We start from the raw sequence: 24,259 nt of genomic DNA, 5'->3' as shown, positions 1-24,259 counted from the left end.
TTTCAATTGAACTATTAAAGAGTTTGAGCTTTTATTTACTTTGGTAATGTGAACTTTGGTTAATTTGGTTATTTATGACTGTCTATTTGTAATGGACTTATAGACAAACTGAACACTATATTTGGCACTTCCAATATCTGCTTTTTTGTTACAGAGACATGAATTGTTGTCATTTTGGCTAATTTTGCTGCATTTGGCATCATTTTGGCTATATTTGCTTTCACAAGTTTCAGTACCAACCAGCCAAAAACAGAGTTAGGCCCGGAAAACTGAGCGGGCTCGGCCCGGATGATACCAGTCCGGGTTTTACTCGGGCCCTGCAATGAATTGACCCGGGCCGGGTTTTACCCGGGCCCTGATTTTTTAAGAACAAAGTCCGGCCCGTCATACTACAATCGGGCCCTGAAAAAATTAGCTCGTGCTGAACCCGCGCCCAGCCCTATAAAAACCTCTAGCAAATAGCAAACCCTCAGCCAAGAAACCCTTAATTAAAGGACGGGATGAAGCTGGTACCATTGGTAGACAATTGTGAGATACCAAGAATAAAGAAAATAGACATATCGTGATGCTTCTTGTAAGGATGAAAGGAGTTTAGAGCAGACTCTCTGAACAATTTCAAAAGATGACGCTAGGTTTCCAACACATTAAAAATCTTACCTTCAAAATGCACCAGATTCTTAGTGATCTAAATTAGATTACATGAGACTAAAAATCAAAGTCGACATTTAGGTTTTGGGAACGCTGAAACACTAACTTTCGTTTATCTCACGCGCACAGTTCTTTGTTTACCTAATTTGGACTATTTGATAGTTTTCTTGAATTTTCAGTTAGGGTGTTAATCTCTAAGCCCATTAATTTACCCATTTCCTTTGAAGGCCTAGTGTGGATTGTGGAAGATGGTCATATCATTCTATAAGAAATGAGGAAAAACAACATAAATAAATTTGCCGACCGCCCGAAATTGCCCACCAAATGTCAACCTCACATATGACATATCAATGACCTATGTACTTCTTCTTGACAATGGTTAAGCAATTATCATAAATAATTTTCTAGAAATAACAAATCAAATATATCACTCACTCTCTCAAAAACAAAGAGAGGGAGTGATTTTATACAAGATATGATACGATTTGTAAATCACTCTTGCTTACTTATTGTGGACTAAATAGTGATATTTTGAGACATGAAATTCAAAAAAATGTCTCATAAAATCTCATATTTAAACAACTTGCCGATTTCGTGTTCAATGTTATTTTCTCAAGTTGCAGTCTGTCACTCTGTCGTTCGTAATCAAACAAAAAAATTGGCTAATTATGTTTTCTAACATTTACAATTCACCTAATCCTCTATTTACAAAAAAAAAAGTAATAGAATACATAAAATGTGACATTAAACACAATTTTGGGAAAACATAAAACAAATAAGAAACGCAAAGAATAAATTAGTGTTGCTAACTTTGTAAGTAGTTTTATATTATTCTAATTTCGATAGAGACAAATAACCGAAAGCTAATACAACATTCTCGAAAACAACTCAAAACTTGGCATAATTTTGCAAGTCTAGGAATCTAGGATTGGTGATTGCATTAGTCCCTTGTCTTAAAGATTCCAACTATGAATGAGAGAGTTGATGTAAGAATTCTAATGACTGGTAGCACCAATTTAGATATATAACAATGAGGACCCACCTGAGACTCCTTCAAGATGAAGGTCTTTCACTACTTGTTAAGCAAGGTCGACACTCTATTGGACATCTCCATCCTCCAATCACAAACTCTGCAACATAGAAATGGAAAAGGTTGAGATTCCTCACTATTTCATCGTAAATGATTCATCTAATCTTCTATTTACTAAAAAGTAATAGGATATAAAAAATGTGACATTAAACACAATTAACATAACACAAACAAGAAACGCAACGAATAAAAAATGAACCAATGTCTCTAGCTTTGTAGTTTCATATTGTTCTAATTTGGATGGAGACAAATAAACAAAAGCTAATACAACATTCTCAAAAACAACTCAAACTTAAGAGATCATAATCAAACAAAGTAGTTCATGTTAATAATATTTTGCAAGTCTAAGAATCTAGGATTGGTGATTGCATTAGTCCCTTCTCTTCAAGACTCCAACTATGAAGGAATGAGAAAAGGTTGATGTAAGAATTTCCCATGACTGACTGGTGGCACCAATTTAGATACATAACAATAACAATGAGGATCCACCTGAGACTCCTTCGAGAGGAAGGTCTTTCACTACTTGTTGAGCAAGATCGACATCTTATTGGACATCTCCATCCTCCATCTCTGCAGCATAGAAATGGAAAAGGATGAGATTCCTCACTATTTCATCATAAATGTTTTCTAATATTTACGATTCACCTAATCTTCTATTTACAAAAATAATAATTGAATATATAAAATGTGACATTAAACACAACTTTGGGAAAACATAACACAAAACAAGAAATGCAAAAAATTAAGAATGAATTAGTGTGCTAGCTATGTACGTAATTTTATATTGTTCTAATTTCGATGGAGACAAATAATTGAAATCTAATACAACATTCTCGAAAACAACTTATATTTAGCAGAATTTTGCAAATCTAGGATGTAACAACTCCAAAATTTCGAGCTTAAAAACTCAAAATTCTAAAGTCGTTAAACACAAAATAATCTCAATAAAATCGAAATCATTAAAGTGTCACAGCGGATCAATTCTGAGTTCTCAATACAACTCAGACAAACCAATTATTACAACCCAAATTTATAATCCATACATAAAATGGAAGTGTAATAATCCTCACAAATCTCACAAATAAAACCACAACAATTCTCACACACAAATCCTTGCTAGAAAACCTCACCACAAACAGGATACGAACGACTTCGAGCCTTCGTAGTCGTCGCTCAACCTCCACTAATCAGCACCTGCGGAATTATCCCCTACACCATCGAATTTGTGCACCGGGATTGTAAACACAAACCCGGTAAGCTTATAGCTCGTATGAGTAAAATCACAATATAATTCGCATATCAAAATATACGAACAATCACAAATCAACAAATATAAATGCCCTCATGAGTCAATGGACAGCCCATCTGGGTGTCCCAAAAGAATATGAAATGAAAAGCTCATGAGAAATTAAGTAACCCTTCTGGTTACCCAATTGCATTTATAATACGGGTACCAAGAACGCTGGTACACATCTGTTACCCCTCTCGTAATACACCGCTGATATTGGATAGCCACCCGCTACCCAACATCCAAAATAAACTGAGTACCCATGTGCAGATAACCACCTGTTACCTCACATGCAGTACTAAGGCAGACAGACTAGAGCTCTAACTGTATCGTAACTTTCGCCCGGCCAAAGGCTAGGTTTCGACTTGCCAAACACGTACAATAATCTCACATCATATTGTACCAAAAATCAGGTCCGAAGACAACTCACATTTTAACAATCTCAATGTTAAAAATCACGTACAATAATCTCACATCATATTGTACAATTCATTCACATGCTCCATATAATCACAATAAAATCATAACAGTATATTATATAGCAAACTATATATATTCGTACTTATTTACCATTTATACAATATACATATAGTCCACTATATCTTATACATGTCATATTTCACAACTCATGCTCAATACACAATCTTCCGTCATCAAAATGACCATTCCTAATGAATTAATAACAGTATATAATATAATGAACTATATATATATGCACTTATTACCATTATACAGTATATATATAATCCACTAAATTTTATACATGTTGTAATTCATTATTAAATACTCTCGCAAAAATCTTGAATCACCGCGAGGGTAGATTCGTAAATATGTGAGATTTTACTCACCTTACTGACTTGAGCGTAATTCCACAATTCCCGAAGATAATTCATTTCCTCGATTTAATGATCACCTTGAACAGATAAGAAAATGATTTAGAATCGTTTCATAAACCTTTAAATGCCGAAACAGTAATAATCGGTTACTGTTCAGCAATTTTCGGTTTTACGAAGTTACTGTTCAGTGTTACTGTTCACTGTTACTATTCACGGTTACTGTACAAATATGCAATTAACACGTATTTCTGTACGTATAAATACTATATACGTATTTCTGTACGTATAAATACTATATATGTATTTCTATACGTATAAATACTATATACATATTTCTGTACGTATAAATACTATATATGTATTATGTACGTATACGTACTGTTTAAATATAAATACAATCTCAGTAAATAAAATTTACTAAATTACCCTTTTACAAATTACTTTTTACATTTACTGAAAGTAATTTATATTTACATTTACCGTAGGTAAAATTTAATTACATTTACCGTACGTAAATAAAATTTACATTTACATTTAAGTAAATTACCAAAATACCCTTCTCGGAATCACTGTTCACGCGCCGCCGTCCGTGGCGGCGCGTGGGGTGCACGCGCCACCTCCGGCAGGCCGCGCGTGGCGCTCACCTGTTACTCACTGTGGCAGCACGTGGGGCCCACGCGCCGAGCCTAAGGCCGGCGCGTAGCACGCCACCGCCGCCCCAAATTCCTCCCATTCTTTCCCCTTCTCATCCCCATGGCCTCACGCCGCCACTCACTGCCCCCACGCACTCCCACGCGCCGCTTAGAGCGGCGGTAACATCTCCTTTCTCCTTCCCCCCGATCTCCATTGAAACTCCCTCACAAATCCTCCAAAACTTCCACACATCACACAACAGCAATCACAACATCGTTTATAATCAAAACCTCACCTATTTTTGGACTTGGAGGCGCCGGAGTTCGTCGGAGGGGAATGGATCGCAGGCGGTGCTGGGTACCTCGAGGAGGGCGTCTCACGGCTTGAGTAGCATCGAACTTGCTAGCTTGCAGCGTCAGAAAGTGGAGAAGGTGAGGGTCGCGTGCTTGCGTCGGCGGAGGGCTGCTCGCACGGCGCGGGTTGTTGCAGGAGGTTCGGTGTAGCTTCACAACGACGGTGGCAGTCGCGTCCTGCCCAGGAGAGGAAGGAGTCGAGCTTGCGGTGGTGTTGGTGTCGACGGTGAGGGACACGTCCCTCGGAGGAGGGAGATCGTCGGCGTGCCAAGAGGGTGAGAGAGAGTCGCGAGCAGAGAGAGAGAACCGAGAGAGAGAGAGAGATGATGGAGGCGGAGGGAAGAGAGAGAGAGGGGGTTTTCCAATTATGGAAACCCTAATCTCATAATACTCTATTTATACTAGTTTCCAAATCGGAAACTAACTTCCGGAGTTAATAACTTTTACGTACGACGTCCGATTTCAAACGCGTCACATATCCACGAACTCGTATTGACGAGTTCTACAACTTTCGTGAAGGAAGTTTTCGCAAACGATCGACGGAATAAAAGTCGATATAAACGTTACGGAAATGTAACGTTTTTCAAATTAAACGTTCCGAGAACGTTTCCGTTTCTCGTTTAATAACGTCGCAACCAAACACATTCATTCTAATTAAAATTCGAAATTTTATAGAATTCAAATCAAACTAATATTGTTTGAAATTTAGGGTTATTACATAGGAATCTATGATCGTTGATTGCATTAGTCCCTTCTCTTCAAGACGCCAACTATGAACGAGAGAAAGTTGATGTAAAAATTTCCAATCACTGCTAGCCCAATTTAGATATATGACAATGAGGATCCACCTGAGACTCCTTCGAGAGGAAGGTCTTTCACTACTTGTTAAGCAAGGTTGACAAGACATCTCCATCCTCCCATCACAAACTCCGCAACACTTTCAGTTGAGATTCCTCACTATTTCATCTTAAACTTGCTAGAGGGGTTTAGTCGCAACAGACAAAGATGACGCGCCGTATGACATGTCTGGTTTTACTTCCAACTTCAAAAAACCATATATACACCCTCACTGTCTCCCCTGCTTCTCAGAGCTCACATTCAAACATAGAAATGACAACAAATATGAGCACATACGAAATGACACCGGTTTCACTGCCAGTAGGCTACAAGTTCCATCCCACCGAAGAAGAGCTAGTGAATTACTATCTGAAGAAGAAGGTTCGCGGCGCAAATGAATCCGTAATCGACCAAATCATCCCTTGTATCGACCTCTATGAACACGAGCCGACTGAGCTTCCTGGTAAGTAAAGACTCAACCTTTCTCGATTTCGAACACTACCCTTTTGAGAATATGATACTGTATGAACTGGGTTCGGTTCTGATCACCGTGTTTTCTGGCAGGTTTGTTGAGGAATGGGACAAATGATGATGATAGAGAATGGTTCTTCTTCACAAGAAGGAATTTCAAGTACAACAAAAGCTCTCGATCGAATCGGAGCACGAAGAAGGGGTACTGGAAGATCACAGGCAAGGAGCGTGGGATTAAGGCTCGGCGGTCCAAAGCTGTGATTGGGAAGAAGAGGACTTTGACTTTTTACGAGGGTCGTGGGTCGAAAGCTAAGAGGATCAGCTGGGTTATTCATGAGCACTATCTTCCTCCAGATGAAGTTGTTTTGTGTTCGAAGCAGACCAAGGTGAAGCTTTGTTTCTCGTTCTCAGTTTTCTGTGATTTTGATGTGTTTAGTGGATTGAGGATTTTGATGCGTTTTGTATGTCATATACATTAGTGGAGTTGCAAATGAGTGAAATGACTAACTATGAACTCACTTCAAATTTATGCAGGGCGACTTTGTCATCTGTCGCTTAAAAGATAAATCAGATAAGAAGGATTCTTCAGTTAGTAATGAAGTGGAACCGAGTTTCGTGACTGTGTCTATTTCGGAAAATCAAGCTTCTGATGAAATCAATCAAGAGGTAAGAACCGACATGTTCTTTGTTGTCTTGACTCTTGATACGAAGCATGAAAAGTGTAACGAAAGTGGTGTTGCTTATTGGTTACGATTTTGATTGTTGATTTTATACTTAGGTACAGGAAAATGGGGAATTGTTATTGCATCCAGATGAGTGTTGCTCCTCAGCACTCTGGTCACCGGCACCCCAAGAGCTGGAAGATGTTCTGCAAACCAATGGCACTAATGATGATTGTAATGAGTTGCAATCACCAGTTGGAGATAGTGCGTCTTGTCTACCGGACAGGAATGAAGTTTCAACCTGTGATGAGGATGAGGCTTCGTATGATCTGTGTCTACAGGTGAGAATGAACATGCTTCAGTTGTCATGAATTTCGGTTATAATTCTATAAGTCCAAAGAATAATAGCAAAGTTTAAGTCACAAGGTATGAATGTAAACAGATTTTCTTATTCTCATGTTACAAGAATATCTTGCTAACACTAATAAAAAATCAGCCTGTTAACTAGATTAGGTAAAACATGAAGTTGTATATGATATGCGAACACCTCAATTATACCAACTATATGCACATGCAAGTATGAACTAATGGTTTTGTTTTTTTGTGAATCAGCTACGTGATCCCCCAGAAAAAAATCTGGATTCACTCTTTGGTCGACCTCAGGCCCGGGATTACTGCCCCTCCAAACTGCACTCACCAATATACGCAAAGCTGGGAGATATTCAACATCCACTTCAGTCTGAGAATTACCAGCCCTTAGTAACATTGCAGCCACCAATGTACATAGAGCAGGGAAATACTCCAGATGCCAGTCTCTACTATGATGAATGCAATAATTGGCAATCTGCATTTAAGAATAATATTTCAACCAATGAGTTTGACATGCGAGTTCAACAGATTACATATACTTTTGAAAATCAAGCTACAGATTATAGGATTCTAAAGGTGAGAATGATGTGCTAGATGAGTTTTATCTCAATTAAGTATGTTCAAGCACCAAACTCAATGCTTGTTTATTTATGATTCTTATTGCAGGTACCTCAACCTCAAACCGAAGTTAATCTGGAATCAGCAGCTTGTCGACTCCAGCCACAAGATTGCACATTGCAGCCACCAATATACACAAATTTTGGAGAAGCTCTACATAACATTGAATGCAATGAGTTGCAATATTCGTCTTGGGAGAATGACTGTTCTCTCACAAAATTCATGAATACAAATTTCCAGGATTGTTACTCATATGATCAAGCAGCACAGACTCATAACCTGCAAAGTCACTGGGAAGGGTCCACCATCGGGATAGTGGAGTAAGCAATGTTACAAACACTGAAGTAGCCCATGGATGGGTACAAGATTTGTCTGCAGTAGCTATTGGAACTACCCTCCATTGTAGCTAATGAATTACAAGAGTTCTGATATCATCCTGCAACAAGATAATCCAATTTTCCAAGTAACACGAAGTTTTTGTGGTATTTATAGTTAGCTCTTCCCACTCACATTATTATGTAGAATGATCTGGAAATCATTCTTGGTTGTGAAGAGAAATGTCACTAACCAATAGCTAGTTGGGTTATTGGTTAAGTAGTAGTTACAGGCCTATAAACTTATAGTTAATGAAATGTAGTAGTTAGTTGATTGATGGAGTAGTAGTTACTCATGTCTATGATTGTTATAGCTTCAATCCTTTCAAGTAGCGAACATGTTTAATGAGATTTTATATACTTTTATCTCCAACTGTTTGTTGATGGCTCAAATGGCAAAGACATACGAATCACTGAAAGACTAAATTTAGAGATTTAGATGCGTTGCTAATGCTGAACAGATAAGCTGAAGGAAGGAATAACATATAAATTTCATTTGTTCAGAACTGTTGCCTTTGAGAACAAAGAGATTTGATCATAGCATCACTTGCTTAACTCCTTTAATCTATGGCTAGTGTAGGAGAATCAAAAAGAAAGTGAACCTTATGGCTACTGATCTGTGACTTTTCTTCATCAAATGCCTGCAGATGTTTATTGAGTGCATAATTAGATATCCAAATTCCTCCTACTCGGAATGATATTAACCATAAGCAATTATGATAATCGCAACGAAATACAATAATGCAGCCATAGAAACCATTTTTTTCCTATAAAGAACAAGATCACGTTCGCATAACATGAGAGCATGACACAGAACAAGGTTGTCACCAATTGTCAAATTGTGTTCAATAACGTACGTACTAAAAACCCTCTAAACTCATGATAATAATGGAGCATTGTCAGTATGTTATTTTTTATTTGTGAGAAAAGAAAATATGTGAAGTATTAAAAGAGAATCCCAGACCAGTGTGTAGATTGAATCTTTTTATTTTGAATTTCACATTACATTCTTTAGGAAATTTATACGACAAGTCAACAATATTCACATTGAAAAAATATATAGAAAATGATATTGTACTACCAGACAAAAGATCTAAACACAAAAAAAATCACCATACATACTTTCCTAAAATATATATGACGTATCAACAAAATGTAGATTCTTGCCAATGTTCCTGAATGTTCCCGGAGTGTACTATTTTCCCAGTCCCAAATGGATGAACAAAGAAAAAAAAGAAAGCGATGGCCTCCAATGGCTCAAATCCTGAACTTCCAAGAGCGGGTTAGGATAAAACCAGAGATTCCCTCTGAAAGAAAATCTCCCCAGTGGCGGGACCCACCAATGATGCAAGCCTTTCCCATTCAACTCGGCTGAACTTGCTTCGGAAGCTTAGTGACTTTGACCATATATACCCACCTCACTCTTTCCTGTGCACTTCCAACACTTCCCAGAGCTATAGAGCACACAGTGATCAAGATCAGCTCTATTCAGAGAGAGAGAGATGAACTGCGGCGGCTTCAGACTTCCTATAGGTTTCCGGTTCCAGCCCTCCGACGAGCAGCTGCTGAGTCACTACTTGGAGAACAAGAATCAGGGCAAGGACTCCCAGATCACGGCCATCATCCCTGAGATCGATGTCTGCAAGCACGAGCCTCACGACATACCTGGTACGCCGAGCCGGCGATCATCTATCTATGCCCTAGCTCGTTTCTTCTATATGTTATGCTTGCGGATTTACCAAACCATGCATCAAGTATGTATATTAGCTTTGATTCAGAGACATTCACAGGATGTGTATATATGTACGTGCATGTGTTTTTGCCTATATATCATCTGGTAAAGGTCGAGACTTGAGTTGGGTTGCGATTTTACAGCACTGGTGTTCACAAGGGCGGAGTTTCTGGAAAAGGAGTGGTTCACAATGGCGGACTCTCCGGTCATGGAGTGGTACTTCTTCAGTCCAAGAGATTTTAAGCACAGCAAGAGCAAGAGCAAGAGACAGAGCACTCTGATCAACAGGACTACAGGGGAAGGCTCCTGGAAGAAGCAAGGCAATGACTACAGAATCACTGGGGCCGATTCTAATAAGCAGATCGGGGGGAAGAGGATCTTGACCTTCTACCATTCGAAAAAGGGCAAGACTGACTGGGTTAAACATGAGTATTATCTCACTGATGCCGAATCTGGTCAGCAGATTGGGGACTTTGTTCTCTATCGCTTGCAGAACAACCAATTGAAGAACAACCGCTCGAAGAAGAAATCTAGCAAGCTTGATCATGATCAGCAAAAAACTCCGGGAGGTAAGCCTAGTAGTGGTACCTGCAGTATGGCCCCCGGCGTTGAAGATCAAGCATCCAAAGAACTGGAAAATGTTCTTCCAATTCCCCCTGGCGATGATGATGAAGCTGAACGTGATGGCGGTAGCTGCAGTATGGCCATTAATGTTAAAAATCAAGCGTCCAAACGGCTGGAAGATATTCTTCCCATTTCTAATGGCATTCATGATGACACTGAGGATGGTGGTAACAGCTGCCACATCGCCTCTGGTTTCAAATATAGAGCTGCGGAATATGGTGAGCTTACAGAAGCAGAAGAATACCAGGCATTCGGGGTGCTGACAGATGCTATTTGTGAATCTGATGGCAATGAGAAAGAACTTAAAGGCTTGCAAACTGATAAGAATGACCTTTTGGCCTGTCTTGAAGGTCAATCTGATAGCTATAATTCACCTGTTTCTGAGATGGTTGAAGGGGTGAGAACAAGCATGCTTTTGTTGATTCTCCAATGAAATTTTTTTTTTTTAATTTGAAAGCATAAGATGTATATTGAAAATGTCACCTAACACTATCTTGTGTTTCTTGATCTAACAGCTACTTCATGAGCCAGGAAACCTGGCCTTACTCGATCGGCCTTTGTCACCTCAACTGCAGTCACCAATATACGAAGAATGTCGTAAGAGGAAATCTCCATTTGGGGATAGTAACCCTTCTCTTACGAAGAAGAATCATATTGATGAAATAGGCTCTGAACATGAAGGTTCAGATGGGATTTCAGAGGTTAGAAAAGGAAGCATATACTCTTTAACCCTATCTAATTTGAATTTTTTAATATGCAACAGCACAAGAAGTGTACACAAACTTAACTATTTCTTTCTACATTTGTTAATTCAGGGATATTCTCAAGGAGAGCATCTGGGGTCTGTACCATTTCAGTCACAGAACCGATTATCAATAAACAGAGAACCGAGAGATTTTCCCCATGACAATAATTATATTGAATGGGATGATTTGGAACCTTTATTTGAAGGTTTTGACTCTTCTCTCGCAAAGTTCTCAGATACAATTATTGATGGAGGTATCAGTGACAGAAACATCGAAGTCGCCTATGCAACGACAAACGATTGTTTTGCATTAGCCATTGGACCTACACTCCAATGTAGCTAATCTAACTTTGTTTCTAGGAGAATACTCACATTATGACAGATGATGATATTCTCCTTCAAATGGTTCAAAGATCTCCAAGTATATGAAATGCTCAGCTGTGTTGATTGACATACAATCACAGCTTTTCTGCATTTCTTGCAATGGAGGCTTTGGAAACTTCTTAGTCGTTTTGGCTATAGATACAACTCAGGACAGCTGAACTGTACCTGTTCTTTTTTTTTTCTTTTTTCTTTTCCGGAGGGGATCAGGTGTTGCTGTGTTGCAGCATCTGGTTTGGCATTAAGTCCCTTTTTGAATGCAGTAAGTCCAGGCATATACAATAAGTCCAGGTCTGTTCTCATAAGCAGTTCCTCAGAACTGCTGGACATCTTGGGCTTTGTCCTTGAATGAAGTGATTCATTTTCCGAAAAAAAACTGTTCCTGAAAAAAAAAAAAAACTGTTCCTCCGAGGTGGAGCTTCCTCTGTAAACATTACAGTTTACTACCGATATCCATTCCTCGTATCGTCTTGTCACAATAAGTACTAACATTCCTTCCTCTGATCAAACATCGTATCCACGGTTGTACCAGTAATTTTTTCCTCATATCCATCCATAGTTTTCAGTTGTCCTAGATTAAAGGACAATTAAGTATCCTTATCCATTATTGGATACTCCAGAATCACCAGCAGTTATTCCTCAAGCAGTCTGCAATTAGAATTAGTATGTCCCTAAGATCAAAGGACATATGCAAACATCAATATCATCTAATATTGACGAAAGCACATAATTTGAAAATGGGAGGTGCTCCTAGAAGAATCCGACTGCAGATCAGCATCACAAAGCCGAGGTGAGATAATCAATTTGATAACACTAAAGAATCTTTCTCTCGTATTAAATAAAATTTTATGCAAAATCATTGAGGCTAATTGCTGCATTCTTTGACTAAATCTGGTTTCTGTGTACAGATCAATGAAGATGCAGAGGCATTATGTTGCTATTTTATCTTGCAAAAGAGCTGCGAGTTCTGGGAGCAGACTACAGTTTTAAAGCTGGCAGCAATTTAAAAGATTCTATCAATTTTTAGGAAGCATCTCCTTTCAATCCGTAGAACGGACTGAATTCACAGTTCTGGTCTGATAGGCCACTATTGAAGACACAACTATTGTATAGTCGCTAATCAGGAAGCGGCATTACATAGAACCTGCAGCAAGGGCTCCAGGAAGCATCTCCGTTCAGTTCTTAGAACGGACCAGATAGTTCTGGCCTGAGAGGCCACTATGGAAGACACTACTATTGTACAGTCGCGAATCTGGAAGTGGCATTCCGGGAGCGGCCTTACATAGAACCTGCAGCGAAGGCTGCTGAAGTCTCAAAAAAGTGATAATCAGTCAGCAGAGTCTGGTTATTGAAAAAGGAAATTTTGGCCTCCATACTTTGATGGAGTAGCCCAAGAGGCCACTATGAGCAACGCAACTGTTGCATAGTCGCCAATCTGGAATCCAGATTACATGGAAATTTTAGTTTGGCTGCTGAAAAGACGTCGTTATTAATCAGAAGATTTCTGCATGGTTAATAATAAAGTAAGCTTGTGCTCCCTCTTCAATGGAGTAGTGGTTACAATCATTTCCAAAATGTAGGAATGGAATTGAAGGCAACAGAGAGGCCTTCAAACCAGAAACTGTATTCTTGTGCTATCGCTCTTGTTTGTATTACTCTAATGTTATTGTACATTTTGTTCATTATGAAGCTGTAATGTTCAATGGAATTTTTTGTATACGGCCCCTCTTTGTATTGTTCGAATAAACATATACATGCTTTGAATTGCTCAATTTCTAACAGAAATTAGTCATTTCATTCAGTCAGCAATGAGCATGTGATATCTTTCCATAAGTTTTCCTTCCCACAAAACTAAACTATCGTCTTCTGGAGGATAGATCCTTTGGGCATTTAGATATGTCATGTCAGAGATACTAAAGGATTCAGCCATATAGGTGGTTGAAACTAGGATGCATCTTGCTCATTGCTTAGGTGTAACCTTCTATATGCAGCACAAGGTAATGATTAAGAGCATTGGATTATGTTGAAAGCTATACAGTGTTCAAATGCAGAAGAACTTAATGGATTGATTCAACTGTACAATCCCAGTTCATATCAATGACCAAAACCATTATGATGTCAATTGCTAAAAGATGCATGAATATGAATATGCAAGGAGAACTGAAAACCATCAGAAATTTATCTCATTTATGACAAACAATTTACATGTTTACTACATATATACTCGTATTAATTATCCATCACTGCCTTTACCTTTGCGGGAACTAACAAAAACTATTTTCAAAAGTGACACCCTTCTTGAAGTAGAGATTTCAGACGCAACATAATAGAAGATCTCTCCTATAAGAAACAATATGTGAAAAACAGATCTCAAAGTTTCCAAGTCCAGCACCTTTGTGTTACTAAAACCTTTACAACATGAGCACTTAAGCAGGCTGCTATACATCTACTCATAGCTGACCGAGTTATCACTGTTTCACCCAAAGAAGAAAAAGCACGATGTTCATCATCCAAAGTAATAAAATTGACAAGGAGAAAATGAGAAATGCTAAGATAACATAATATACCTAATGCACACTTCAACATCAAATCAAGGAAAACTATCTATTTACAACATGAACTATATATTTTACAACAATAAAGTACTTGGATATATTAAATAGCGATGTAGATATTGGAATAGGAAACTGTAAATCAATGTCCAAGACTGTAAATACTTTATCATCTGACCTTTGAGTGCCACAGTGTTGGAGGATAATACAAATAAATCAATTATCATAATCACAGAAGGACATTCCCAGACCTGTTGAAGGGGTGCTTGAATTAGATTACATATAATTTTTACATGAGTAGTGTAAAAACCATTAGAAAAAGAAACTATCAGATTTGCAAACAATTACCATCATTGCAATTAGAAACATCTTGAAGTAACTTGAAATAAGTATAGCCAGCAGAAGGTCTTTGTACCTATGTCAAAAATATACAGAATCATATAACGTGTACATTATAACAGATATGATATTTGCTGACAAATACGAAACATAGCTTTATATTCACTTAAGCCATGACGGGTAACAAAAAACCATTGTCCTTGTATGCTGTGTATTACTTTTCTTCCATTCCCTTAACTTCAAACTATACTGCTTTAAGCTTTCTGACTAAATTCTCACTATTTCTTAGTTTCACCATATTCTAGGCCTCTAGGGTATCCACTATGACTTTCACTGGTCACAGATCAAAGATTTTAGAAGCAAGTATCCAATCAAACATTTTATCGAAATATTAAGATATTCATTCATGCTTTCTCAACTAATTTTCAAATTTATAGTTAATAAAAAGGATGCATAGATATCTTGACTCGTATGATTGGGAAATTTTACCCAAGTGATCTACGGAATGTACTGAAAAGAGCCCTTGCAGCAAGCAGTAAGGCAGAAAAAAACATGAAATTCCCAAAGACAACATCCATCAGCATCTGAAACGAAAACATATCTAACCCATCACAATACACACCAAATTATAAATCTCAAACACATGAAATCCAACAAAATTCCACCTACATTCTGAAACCTCCAAAGCAATGAAGCAAAGCTCATAGAAAAACCCCATTCTTCCTTGGTCCTTTCCAGAAAGAGACTCCTGTCTTTAGTTAGCTAAGGCACTCAATGCATATATTTCGACACACAATCATTAACGAAATGAAACAGAATTTCCCAAAATCAAAAACTCAACAGGATACAAGCATCCAAAAGAAGAAACCCCAGAGCTGACTTCCACAACAAACCCTGCAAATAGTATCAACAAATCACCATTACACAAAAACCCAGTAACCAAAAGCTGCAGTAGAAAACTACACACGAGTCCAAGCAACTTCAGTACCTGAAAGGCTGGAGCTTGAGGGTCAATCACATTATATAGCAAGTGGGTATACGCTTTCTTCTTGTGCAGAATCAAATCAATCAGAATTATCTAACAAAAACAAACAAAAAATTAAAAAAGTTTCAATCTTTATTGAAACTGTGAAAATAAAAAACGAAGAACAAACCAAAGATGGAAAATTTACTATGGGCTCGCACTCTATGTACTCGTCCGCAACTGCCTTGCAATTACCCTGATCACGCAAATTGAAACAACCCTCTATTAACCTCCGGTGAAATCAAAATGGGGTCTTTGAGATTTGGTAAGAAATTGAAACAAAGAAAGAGAGATTACGCATTTCATGAGTCGGATATTTCCAGGTGAGTATTGAACGAAGAGCCTCATCATTCTCGCCCCACATTCCACACATCGATACTCCATCTGCTTCAATTCTTCACCTCTCTGTTTTTCTCAGTCTCTGTTTCAATGGCGCCCGTGTTCTTTATTCTCTAATTCTGCTACCCAATTTGGGCTTTTTCCCTCTTGAAATGTTCGGGTTAAACCCAAATCTATAGATCCATCGGTATTCACTCAAAAACGATGTCGTATTACAGTTGCACTCTCTTCTAGCTAGGTTGTAGCAAATTTGAAGTCGAAAAAATGAGTAGAGAAAACGAAACAACACAACCCTTCTTGGGATTGATAGGTTGGCTATAGATAGCTAGCTAGACCACCCTAATGTGGTCCGTGCATGCAATTGGTTTTATTGTTGCTTGGTTTTAAACTTTTAATGGAGTTGTGCACAAGCACCTAGCTTGAGATTGATAGTTGAAGACTGGATTTGGCAAATACTAGTGGCATATCAACGTGTACAGTGATTCGTAAATAAATAATCGGTGGTTGATAAATGAGCATAGAAGGTTGTGCAAGAGCGTTATCTACCGTGAATATGCAATATTTAGTGGTTGAGAAATGAACACAAAAGACTGTACACGTTCGCAGCATGTATGTCGTGTATGTTTAAAGACGTTTGTCTGCTCTTTTGTCTTATATCTTTACCATGTGATATGTTCTATCATCATCATCAATGGGGACTCCTAAGCCTAGCAACCTATGTATACTTGCTCCACAGGCTATAGAATGGGCACTTCCCAGATCTACTTTCAAATTCATCAATATGTCGATCTCAAGCTTTTTCCTAATGTGTATGTTATGTGCATCATTGAACCAACCATTTAAGGTACTCGATCACTGGTTGAGACAAATTGACATATTTTCTATTTTTACACCCAGAAAACCAATCTAGGGTTTTTTATTTAATCCAGAAATTAGGTTTTTCAATTTCCTCGAGCCAGTGAAGATATCTTAGTTATGCTATTATATAGTATGGCCGGTATGATTATATGTTCGTTTGAATTATGAATCATGAATTCATGATCGAGTAAGGTCTGAAGCGCAGGTCAAACAATTGAAGTCCAATAATCGAAAAGATATATTATCATTTCTCTAAAATGTTATAACTACGCGCACGTACAATCATCAAGTGTACCTAAATAATAACCAGGAATGCATGATATTGCGCTTCAAATAAAAAGTACTGTATTAGCGGCGGGGGCATCTGTCTGTAATGTTTCCATCAGTTAATTACACTTAATATATACCCTAATCGATCTTACAGCAGCATTAGTTATATTTGTTTGGAACCTTATATCACAACATGGAAAGGGAATTAACTAAAGATTATATGATTTTATGATATTCAGTTAGCCAAATCTTATATATAGTACTGTCTGATTAAAAGCTTTCATGGTGTATATGCATATATATAACTACTGCAACACTAGCTTGCAAGAGTACTGCGACTAATTATTAAATAATATCGACTCGGGGTAAGAGGGATAACATGAAGCAATTAGTAGAAGAAAATGTAGTACTCAATTATCGTATCTTAATAAGCAATCATGTGTGTGTGTGTGTGTGTGTGTGTGTGTGTGTGTGTGTGTGTGTGATAGTACTTCATATTAGATTTCTTTCATCATCCACGAGATCACACAATTAACTAAAATCAATACGCTACGTACTCTATATCCTCTAAAATCTCTCCCGTATGTAGACTGTTATAAGATAAGAAAACCTAACATATATATCGATCTACCATATATATGTTAAAATAAGTTAGATAAGAAAACGAATTGTGAGGTTGATGATTGATATATAAGTACAAATTATGAAATAAGAGATGCATATCAATGTAGATGTACAAATTTGACACAGCGTTTCGAAGAATAAATGTGTATCAGAATTTCAGAAGCTCGCTAAATATAGCATCAAACTTCTTGCATTTCAATTGTGTAGCAGAACACGCGTAAGTATGGTTGGTATGAACTATGAAGCAAACAATTAAGCAATTACTCCACTCAAAAGTAATTAAGACAAAACCAAAACTGATTAAGATGACTACATTTGAACAATTTAACCAAGATCTAAAGTAGCTAGCTAGGGTAATATACTTGCTAAATGATGATGCATGATGCTAGAGATTTTGAAAATATGTGGGAGAGCTATTCATGCGATACCTCTTTACAATATCACTGAGGTTTCTGCTGTGCCTTACCAGCTGTAAAGGATGCCTGATTTAAAAGCTGCAGCAGCAAGCAACTAATTAAGTAAACACCTAATTTAATTAATTGCACATTTCAGAATGGTAAAGATAATTAAGCACACAACTGGCCGGTAAACAACGAGACATATATACAATCCCTATATATGGCACAAAAATTAATCAAATGTTTGATGCATTAGTTTATTGAATAGATACTTCCATGTCTAATTGAGCATGCGCACAAGAAGGAAAGGTCTAACTCATTCGCAAAAGACAAAAAAAGGTCTAACTTCTAAGTACTAATGCCCTTAATCAGAATAATATTGATTGCTACGATCCATACCATTGACATACGTACATTGTTTATTGCAATTGCTTGGTCGATCTATAACCCGAAAATCAGTACTGTCACGTTTCTGTCTTAGATTTAGATGTGAAGTAATCAAATGATATGATCGATGTATCCAAAATGCATTATATTCGATCACGTACGTACTACTACGGTACTACCTGCTAGTATCACCCGTAATATATATTGTTGTAAAGAAATTAACATGCTAATTCATATATCACTTTGTTTATATATAATATTGTTCCTAATGATCGAAAAGACAATTATAAGCGACAAGGAAATAGCAGATTTTCCTTTCTCTGAATTAAGCTTCATCAAATGCAGGTTAGGGATCCAAATAAAACGACAAGGAAGTAGATTTTCCCTTTTCAGAAAGCAGATGATCAGCTGCACCGGGCAGTGGGGCACCATAATTGGGCAGCCTTAACTCCAGAGGTTGAGAAAGAGAAGAAGATGGAAGGTGATGATGTTGATGTGGTGAGAGCGAAGCTACCGTGGAAGACAATATCTGACATTGTTCTGGTTCATCTTCTTGCATTGGACTGCACTCCATGTTCACACCAAACAGCCTGAGCCGTTTGTTAGTAGTAGGACTCGTAGTTTTACCATGGTGATGGGGATGATGTTGGATCAGAGGCACTGAATCAATCACCACGGCGGGGCTAATTCCGCTGTAGTGGTAGTACTGTTGTTGCTTCTGCTGCTGTAATTGGTAGGGGTTCATCTGATGATACTGATACTCGTGATGATATGGATGGTGAATGTTGTAATGAAAGTGCTCCTGATGCCGCAGAGGCATTGACATTGATGGAGTCCGCTGCAGCGAGTAAAACCGCGCTCCTCCTCCCCAGATAGATGCTTGATTAGGTGGTAGAGGAGGCGGAGGGCGGCGTCTCCAGTCAATGTACAAGACATTCGAGTCCCTTACACTCCTCTCAAACGACACAATGTCACCGGCATCAAGCTTCTTGTCTTTGACAAACCGGCTCCATCCTTTGGTCATCACATAGCTTTGGCTACTGTTCCAGTAAGAGTACCTGAACCGCCAAGGCTTCCCAGTCCGGTCCTGGAAGTTAAGTAACAGGCCCTTCTCATTGGTGGACGAATTGAGCGGGAAGTACTTCTCAGCATGTTGTTTTGGGATCACTAAACGGTTTAGCTTGCCCACATCACTTGGCGTAACAACTTTATCAAACATGTGCTCTCGCTCACTGTTTGGAGGCCAATCGTTGTTGTTGTTGGTGGTGTTGCTGTTGTTGTCATCGTCTTTCGCATTTCTTAGTGACAAGTCCATGAAGTTTATGGCTTCAGCGGTTTGGGAGGATGATGATGATGACCGATAATTGTAAGGAGATAAGTACTCACTGTTACTTGTGCGGTTCTTGTCTTCTTCTTGCTCTTCTTCCTCTTCTTCTTTATCATCAGAATACACTTTTTGATCTCCTTGTGCAAAGTAATCCATAGCTCACCTCTAATTTCAGTCAAACTGTATATCAATTCCTGGATCTGGAGCAATATGATTCAAACCCTACCGGCTCAGTATAGTATATATGCTAATTAATTAATCTGTAATAAACTTTTGAACAAATTAAGATCATATATAAATTTCGTAACAGTATTGCCTTACCTGGAGCAACTACCCAGTTAATTGCTTAGTTAGATCTATGAGAGAGCCAACTATACGGGAGCCTCTATCTAGCTCTCAGTCCCACTGTGAAAGGGCCGGTGGCTCTTCTTTCACTCAAACCCTAAACATCACAAGGAAGCTGGAGCAAGCCAAACCAGAAACGAGGAAAGAGATCGATCATCATGCAAGGACTAGAGGGCGCGCGCTGATCGATGATGCTGCTTCATTAATTTTGCTGATCAATATAGTTGCTGATTGATTACCACCATTGAAGAAGATGAGCTAGATGTTCTTCAGAAGTGAGAAGAAAGCAGATTCTCTTGAGAAGAAAGAAAGGAGCAAGGGTGCTGAGGGAGAGGAAGAAACTGTTATACATAACTAGCTAGGGACCCATGATATGAAGGATCCGAAACCCCATGTCATGTGAGCTTTGTCCTTTTCTTTCTTCAATAATTTTTGGCTAATTACCTCTCTCTCTCTGTGCTGAGGAAGAGCTGCTGGAACACCAGAAGAGAGATAGGGCTGCTGGGATTTTAGTTACTGTGGGATATGGATGAATCCATCTGCACAATAAAGATAACAAATGTTAGTGTTATTGTAAGTTCTTTCGATTATTATAGGCCACTTGTGGTGGAAAGAGGGCACGTTAGCTCTAGCTAGAGGGTTAGGTTTGGGTTTTTTTTTTCCTTCTTCTTGTTTTTTTTTTTTTTTGACTTTTGGTGTTGTCATTGATATATAGTGTACTATAGCTGCAATAGCTGGTCCTGCAAAGCCAGCAAGTCTCCAGGGCCAGGCGATCGAGCTTTAGCTTAATTAGCGATAAATGATATGATGAGTGATGATGATCAGTGATCGTCTAGCTGCAGGCACAAAGACTGGTTCAGTGATCCTCCAAAGTTCTGACCGATCGCCGGCCGCGGTCCGCCTCCGATAGAGATGGTTCCCTAACCACGCGCACACATAAGTAATAGCTATAGGCTTAATGACTTGTTTACATCTCTCGCAAACTCCCATGTATTTGCTTAAAGTATGATTGGGTGAAAGAGATGTGATCATAATCAAGGAATTAATCAACCGGAAAATGTGGTACAATTCAAGTTACTTTATTCTGCTGATTTTATTAATTAGTTGATATTTCACAAGTACTTTACGGATTTTGCCGATGGAAATATAAATAATTAGTCTATATTTGTCCATTTCACAACCCTAAATATTCAAATAACAAAAACCCTAAAAATACGTTTTCCAAGTTAATCTTCTTTTTTTAATAAGCGGAGACGTCACATCTATTAATGTATAAAGAATATTACACTATCAGCATGACTCATCGGGAGATTTCCAGCTACGTCAATAATGAGACATAAAATGCAAACTTAAGTAAAAAATCTAACTTCATTTAAAGCAATACGACCTTAGGAATAAAATCTAAATTACAAGAACAAGAATTAAAACCAAATGACGTTGTCAATATAGACCCTAAAGCTACGTTAAAACCCTATCTCAACTTATTCCAAGAAAACTAAACATGACTAAGGGTAACCCCAAGCATCTGCAAGACCGAGAAGTCCCCTCCCACATCACCCAAAACACGTGCAGACATCTCACAAGTCACCAGTGCCGACCTTTGAGACACCGCCACCTTACCTCCTCCATTTTTCTTGGAGCTCTTCTACTTCTTAACCTTCCTTGCATCCAAGGCTACATTAAGGTTATTCAAGCATGGAGGGTTATTCTTCCTACCTGGAGGACGACCACGCTTTGGCTTGGCCAAGGGAGACACAACGAACTTCCCATTCTTAGTTTTCATAGCAAGGTCACCTTCAAACTCACACTCAGAGTCTATAGCCAGCTTATTAGTCTTCCTACGCTTACTATACATGATCAAAGAGGCATCATCAGTTGTACGATTCACTCCCAACACCAGAGCAATCTCTCTCACTGAATCCATCGGAACCACACTACCCCCACCTGAGACTCATGTTGAACCACTTAAGTACGAAACTTTTCAAAGTAATTTTGATGATTACTATAATTTTGATGGTAATTTTAATGATGATGATTAGTATAATTAATTTTAGTTTTGATAATTAGTAAAATTTATTTTAATTTTTTATTGATAATTAATTAATTTTAATTTTGATGATTAGTAAACTTAAAAATTTAATTTTAATTTTTATTGATTAATGCAAATAAATTTTAATCTTGTTGATTAATACGATTAATTTTAATTTTGATGATTAAAACTATGAATGGTATCTACTTGTGAATGGTTAAAGAAAATAGTCTAATATGAACATATATATAACAACACACTTGATTTATTTATCGTTTTATTCGACATAAGAGGTAGATGAATTCACAATGTGATTACTTTTTTTTTTGTTAAATATATACTATCATGTCAAATATAGTTGAATGATATATCCTCTAAAATTTGAAAGTGAGAGGCTATAATAATTTCAATATATATAATTAAAATGCCATAACTAATTTCATAATTATAGAAACAACTTATTTACTTGAAATACGAATCTAATACAAAATTATAATATTTATACATATAATAACATATTCAAATATTAAAATATGATTTGGCTAAAAATTTAGCCTTAACGGGTTGAAGACGATTGATGTCACATCAATAAATAATTCAATCTTTTAGAGCTAAAATTTTAACCCTGAGATTTTTTTAGTATTTTGAGTTGGAGATGATCTGACATGTGCATTGACCATTAGTGCTTATTAACTCGAGGAGAACCAAATTAAAGTTACTTCATGGCAAGCAGTTTGAAAGAGCAATTTGAGTAATGGGCTATATTTGACCGATATATTGTGTAGATTATGTATATGTACATCAGTTTCTATTCAACATGTCATCGGAACCCCCATGTCATCACTCTTTTATGATTTATGTTCATAATATGGATCGTTCAAGTTGATATCGTAATGTAGGGTTAACTTCGTACTTCATAGCTAGCTATATATGTATCAGAACTACATCTTTTGTTGTTGAATAAGCTGAGTTAAATTTTGGATCAAAATTAACTACTAATTTATCTTGAATAAGGTTAGAAAGTTGACATACTAATATATGGGACTTCTTAATTTCTTATCATTTTACATTAGTTTTACAACTTTCTTATGGTTTCGATTAGATTGAGATCGACAATGCCTAAAATGTCAAATGATTCATATAAATTTTCCTATGATTTTCAATTAAGTTACGTTGTTATATTATATATACAGACATGGATATTGGTTCCAATTATACATTGGGAACTATTTGTGTATACACATTTGACCTCCACATTGATTTTTGTGGTCCATTTTTCATCCTCCACATTACGGCTTGGACAAAACTTTGCAGGTACCACACATATGTTATCTTTGTTGATGCTAAAATTTTGAAAGATAATCAAAGTAAATAAAATCATCTTTGTTTAAAAAGTCAAAATTTCTACTTCATTTGCCAAATTCACAGTCATATTTGTCATCCCCACTTCTCAGAACATTGATTTGAATTTTGATCTTCCTACTTATAAACTTTAAGATTTATAAGAGTAACAGACACATCTTTATGTACTTTAAATTAGTTAGCTCATACTAAGTTGAAATACTTAAGATCGGTCATCAGAGAAAATTACAAAATAATTTGTAGAAACTTTTCATTCTCGGCCGTTTACGGTACCTTTTTGATGTATATCATATACTCAAATTTACAACTAATTATTTTTCAGCCAAGATTACAACTTACTTGAACTTAGTTTATGATATTGACAACAAAGTTATATATATATATATATATATATATATATATATATAACTATAAAACCAATTTACAACATCAATAACATGTATTCATAAACTTGTAAAAATGTCATAAATGAAGTAATTACAATTACTATAATTAAAACTAACATAATCATGCAATTACGTACTCTATTTACCACCACGACAACAAAAATTATTGCACAAGAGTGAGTGTATCATTATGTACATTTATGATAGTATACTTTCAAAAAGAATTTTCTTCTATAGAAATCCAAGATACTTTCAATGATCGGAGAAGGTTAAATAATACTTATCAATAAATTCCGCATAAATATATTAACCTAAAAACTTTCTAGAGTAAATCTCTCTCTCTCTCTCTCTCTCTCTC

The 24,259-nt window shown here is 37.2% G+C and overlaps 4 protein-coding genes across 4 annotated transcripts; 2 read left to right on the top strand and 2 right to left on the bottom strand.

Moving 5' to 3' along the window:
• Positions 1–5,890: 5,890 nt before the first annotated feature.
• LOC126803909 (NAC domain-containing protein 2-like) lies at positions 5,891–8,563 on the top strand. Its single transcript, XM_050531636.1, has 6 exons — positions 5,891–6,148; positions 6,250–6,542; positions 6,691–6,822; positions 6,935–7,159; positions 7,431–7,763; positions 7,854–8,563. Exons 1-6 carry the CDS (start codon positions 5,959–5,961, stop codon positions 8,127–8,129), a joined length of 1,449 nt encoding a protein of 482 aa, XP_050387593.1. The 5' UTR covers positions 5,891–5,958; the 3' UTR covers positions 8,130–8,563.
• An 840-nt stretch (positions 8,564–9,403) lies between these two features.
• LOC126803910 (NAC domain-containing protein 3-like) lies at positions 9,404–11,861 on the top strand. Its single transcript, XM_050531637.1, has 4 exons — positions 9,404–9,847; positions 10,055–10,932; positions 11,051–11,236; positions 11,351–11,861. The coding sequence occupies exons 1-4, from the start codon at positions 9,682–9,684 to the stop codon at positions 11,621–11,623; spliced, it is 1,503 nt and encodes a 500-aa protein (XP_050387594.1). The 5' UTR covers positions 9,404–9,681; the 3' UTR covers positions 11,624–11,861.
• Positions 11,862–13,828: 1,967 nt separating this feature from the next.
• On the bottom strand, positions 13,829–16,000 carry LOC126803913 (protein ARV 2-like). The gene is made up of 9 exons (XM_050531641.1): positions 15,874–16,000; positions 15,725–15,772; positions 15,541–15,630; positions 15,401–15,446; positions 15,222–15,304; positions 15,042–15,136; positions 14,562–14,628; positions 14,392–14,464; positions 13,829–14,132 (listed from the first exon to the last, which is right to left on the bottom strand). The coding sequence occupies exons 1-9, from the start codon at positions 15,958–15,960 to the stop codon at positions 14,032–14,034; spliced, it is 690 nt and encodes a 229-aa protein (XP_050387598.1). The 5' UTR covers positions 15,961–16,000; the 3' UTR covers positions 13,829–14,031.
• Positions 16,001–18,790: 2,790 nt separating this feature from the next.
• LOC126802833 (B3 domain-containing transcription factor NGA1-like) lies at positions 18,791–19,948 on the bottom strand. The gene has a single exon (XM_050530543.1). It carries the CDS (start codon positions 19,933–19,935, stop codon positions 18,799–18,801), a length of 1,137 nt encoding a protein of 378 aa, XP_050386500.1. The 5' UTR covers positions 19,936–19,948; the 3' UTR covers positions 18,791–18,798.
• Positions 19,949–24,259: the final 4,311 nt, after the last annotated feature.

The sequence above is a fragment of the Argentina anserina genome, chromosome 7, assembly GCF_933775445.1.
Source record: "Argentina anserina chromosome 7, drPotAnse1.1, whole genome shotgun sequence".
Lineage (NCBI taxonomy): Eukaryota > Viridiplantae > Streptophyta > Magnoliopsida > Rosales > Rosaceae > Argentina > Argentina anserina.
Note: the sequence above shows the minus strand (reverse complement) of the source record. Positions and strands in the feature narration are given on the sequence as shown.

Coding starts and splice junctions, on each gene's coding strand:
- LOC126803909 (XM_050531636.1), top strand. CDS start 5,959: ATGACAACAAATATGAGCACATACGAAATGACACCGGTTTCACTGCCA. Junction 6,149..6,249: donor CGAGCCGACTGAGCTTCCTG/GTAAGTAAAGAC, acceptor GTTTTCTGGCAG/GTTTGTTGAGGAATGGGACA. Junction 6,543..6,690: donor TGTGTTCGAAGCAGACCAAG/GTGAAGCTTTGT, acceptor AAATTTATGCAG/GGCGACTTTGTCATCTGTCG.
- LOC126803910 (XM_050531637.1), top strand. CDS start 9,682: ATGAACTGCGGCGGCTTCAGACTTCCTATAGGTTTCCGGTTCCAGCCC. Junction 9,848..10,054: donor CGAGCCTCACGACATACCTG/GTACGCCGAGCC, acceptor GCGATTTTACAG/CACTGGTGTTCACAAGGGCG. Junction 10,933..11,050: donor TTTCTGAGATGGTTGAAGGG/GTGAGAACAAGC, acceptor TTGATCTAACAG/CTACTTCATGAGCCAGGAAA.
- LOC126803913 (XM_050531641.1), bottom strand. CDS start 15,960: ATGGAGTATCGATGTGTGGAATGTGGGGCGAGAATGATGAGGCTCTTC. Junction 15,447..15,540: donor CTCAAGCTCCAGCCTTTCAG/GTACTGAAGTTG, acceptor TACTATTTGCAG/GGTTTGTTGTGGAAGTCAGC. Junction 15,305..15,400: donor GTTTCTTCTTTTGGATGCTT/GTATCCTGTTGA, acceptor AGCTAACTAAAG/ACAGGAGTCTCTTTCTGGAA.
- LOC126802833 (XM_050530543.1), bottom strand. CDS start 19,935: ATGGATTACTTTGCACAAGGAGATCAAAAAGTGTATTCTGATGATAAA.